This window comes from Chrysochloris asiatica, unplaced genomic scaffold (genome assembly GCF_000296735.1).
Source record: "Chrysochloris asiatica unplaced genomic scaffold, ChrAsi1.0 scaffold00140, whole genome shotgun sequence".
NCBI classification, from domain to species: domain Eukaryota; kingdom Metazoa; phylum Chordata; class Mammalia; order Afrosoricida; family Chrysochloridae; genus Chrysochloris; species Chrysochloris asiatica.
Window position 1 is genome coordinate 5185942 of NW_006408658.1, and position 2656 is coordinate 5188597.

At 39.2% G+C, this 2656-nt stretch overlaps 1 protein-coding gene across 1 annotated transcript; it reads right to left on the minus strand.

The window, feature by feature from the left end:
- LOC102825019 (olfactory receptor 51T1-like) lies at nucleotides 1–1023 on the minus strand. The gene has a single exon (XM_006870363.1). The coding sequence runs from the start codon at nucleotides 1003–1005 to the stop codon at nucleotides 1–3; it is 1005 nt and encodes a 334-aa protein (XP_006870425.1). The 5' UTR covers nucleotides 1006–1023.
- Nucleotides 1024–2656: the final 1633 nt, after the last annotated feature.

A 2656-nucleotide genomic window follows, 5' to 3' on the forward strand; every position in this document is an offset into this window, starting at 1 on the left:
CTATGACAATCCCCTACAGCTTTGACCCCATCTTCCTCTAAGACCTCTCCCATTGGGGTCGCGTGAACCCCTGACTTGAAAAAGCTGAAGTATAGCCTGGCGGATGGTCTTGGTCTTCAAGCTGTAAGTTATAGGATTCAATACAGGTGGTAAGAGCAGATAAATATTGGCTAAAATGCTACAGACCACTCTTGGGGTATTGTTGAGGAGGCGATGTGCCAAAGACAGGCTGATCATTGGCACGTAGAAAATGATGACAGCACAGAAATGACAGACACATGTGCTGAGGGCTTTTTGTTGCTTCTTGGGGGCCACAATACTCATGACAGTACGAAGAATCAGGACATAAGAGAAAAGGATAAATAATAAGTCAGTGCCAGTCAGGTAGAGCTGAAGAAACATGCCCGCAAAACTGGCCACCCAAGGGTTAGTGTATGTATATTTGAGCATATCTGGGTGGTAGCAAAATGGGTGGGACAGCTCTTGACCTCCATGAAAAGACATATTCTTCACTGCTAGAAACATGGGAAGCATGAGAATTATTTGCCGAATGCAAATGACCAGTCCAATCACCATGGTCATCATGTCTGTGAGGACAGTGGCATACTTCAGTGGGTTGCAGATCGCCATGAAGCGATCAAAGGCCATGGCTACCAGCACTGAGGACTCCAGAAAGGAGAAGGTATGTATAAAGAACATTTGAATGAGGCAGGCTTTAAAGTTGATCTCTCGAGAATGAAACCAGAGAACCCCAAGCACAGTGGGGAGGGTTGTGATGGTCAGACTTAGATCAACAGCTGAGAGCATGGATAAGAAATAGTACATAGGCTTATGAAGAGTCCTTTCAGTAATGATGACAAACACGATCATGCTGTTCCCCAAAAGTGCAATGGTGTAAAGACAGCAGATAGGAATCGAAATCCAGACATGAGCAAGTTCCAACCCCGGAAAAGCAGTGAGGAGGAAGTTTGAGGAGGAAGATGTGGTGTTATTGAAAATTAACATGGTGGACTGAGGACACACCTGAAAAGAGAGACAATAATTATAGTGTCAATTAATGATATTGTTCCCCTTTTCATGTTCTAATCCCTTTTTTGAATCCTTTCCACAATTTCACAATCGTTTTTCTTTATTCTACATCCCCAGTCTAATTATGGTATCTATCATATAATTTTAGTGCATTGGACTTTCTGGGCATGTCATCAATTTATCTAGGCTCATTCCACTCTAGTGCCCAGACTAACTCTGACTTGAGCTTGAAGGTGCTTATTAACTTCTGTCACATAAATGCACACATACCAACAAAGCAACAATAACTATAGCTATAACTTTATGTGTCTTTGTATTAAGTCTCCATGCTATCTAAGTTTCTCTAGAAGTAATGGAGAGGCACATAGGAGCTACTGGGTACCTGGGATGGCAAGCTCTATAATTTTCTTGCTAGAAACTGGTTGGAATTTTGTAGTCAGATCTAACCTTTTCCCTGAATTATGGATCACACTCTTTTCTTAAACTCTTCTATTAGAAGACCTCTTTAGTAAAATGTCTTTCTATTACAGTTCCTATAATGTATTTCCTTCTCCACTCCATATGTTTATGGGATTTAGATTCATCTTATATTCTATTTCTTCACCTCTGTATACTTTCCCAGGTCTACTGATCCCTGTTATCCTTCTATCTTATACCTTGATCTATCTGTTTCTACTGATTTGCTGGATATCTACCATGTAATCATGAACCAACTTACTGTGAGCAGTGAATCTTATCAAGAATTCCAGAAATTCTTTCAAAAGACATGATTTAAGTATCCTGATCTAGGTATTGGAGATAAGCCTAGATAAGACACCTGCAATATCAGTTCAGATATTTTGTTAGTGTCGGAACAAGAGTTTAACCTTGAAGACCATACTTTTCTTCATTAGCTACACTATGATTGGGCTGTGTCCCCGTGCACCCATTTTATTTTATTGGAATGTTCAGGATGGCCAAACTTTACATTCCTCTTTTCCTGCTTTCATTCTCTTGCTATGAGTCTATCAATATACAGAAATCTCCTAAGAAAATTAATAAAATTCTCTTTTCAGGTTGCTGGTTGTACCTATGCTATTAGATTACTTTCTGCCATGGTGACATGTGCATGGAAAACAGTCATCCAAAAATGATGAATAACTTTGGAAAATGTATGAATACGCTGGAAGTAGGACCTAGTATCACAAAAAAGAGTCATTACAGAAACAGCCAGGTTATGATGTCACATACTAAGATCTCAAGTAGTCCAGTGGATGAGCAAGAATGGTATCTGCAAAGAAAACAGAACTGAAGATGCAAATGAGATAGAAACTGGGATCTATAGCTTAAAATGACCATTGCAATTCCTTTGAGAACTTGTTGCTGACTAGTGGTGTCGTCACTGCTGGTGTTTTATTTACTTAGGCCAAGTAGTCATCAACAAAGAGCTAACAAGGGATGATATACTTAATTCAATTAATTTTCTATGTGTACAAAACACAGTCTAAGTATCTTCATCTTCAGTAGTCTGGGCTTGCTTTACTAGTTATAGAGCAAATATAAAGAATGTTCATGCCATAGGCTACCTAAGTGTCACTAAATAAAGATGAATATGAGGGATTGTGATGTTTTTTCTGCAATATACTGA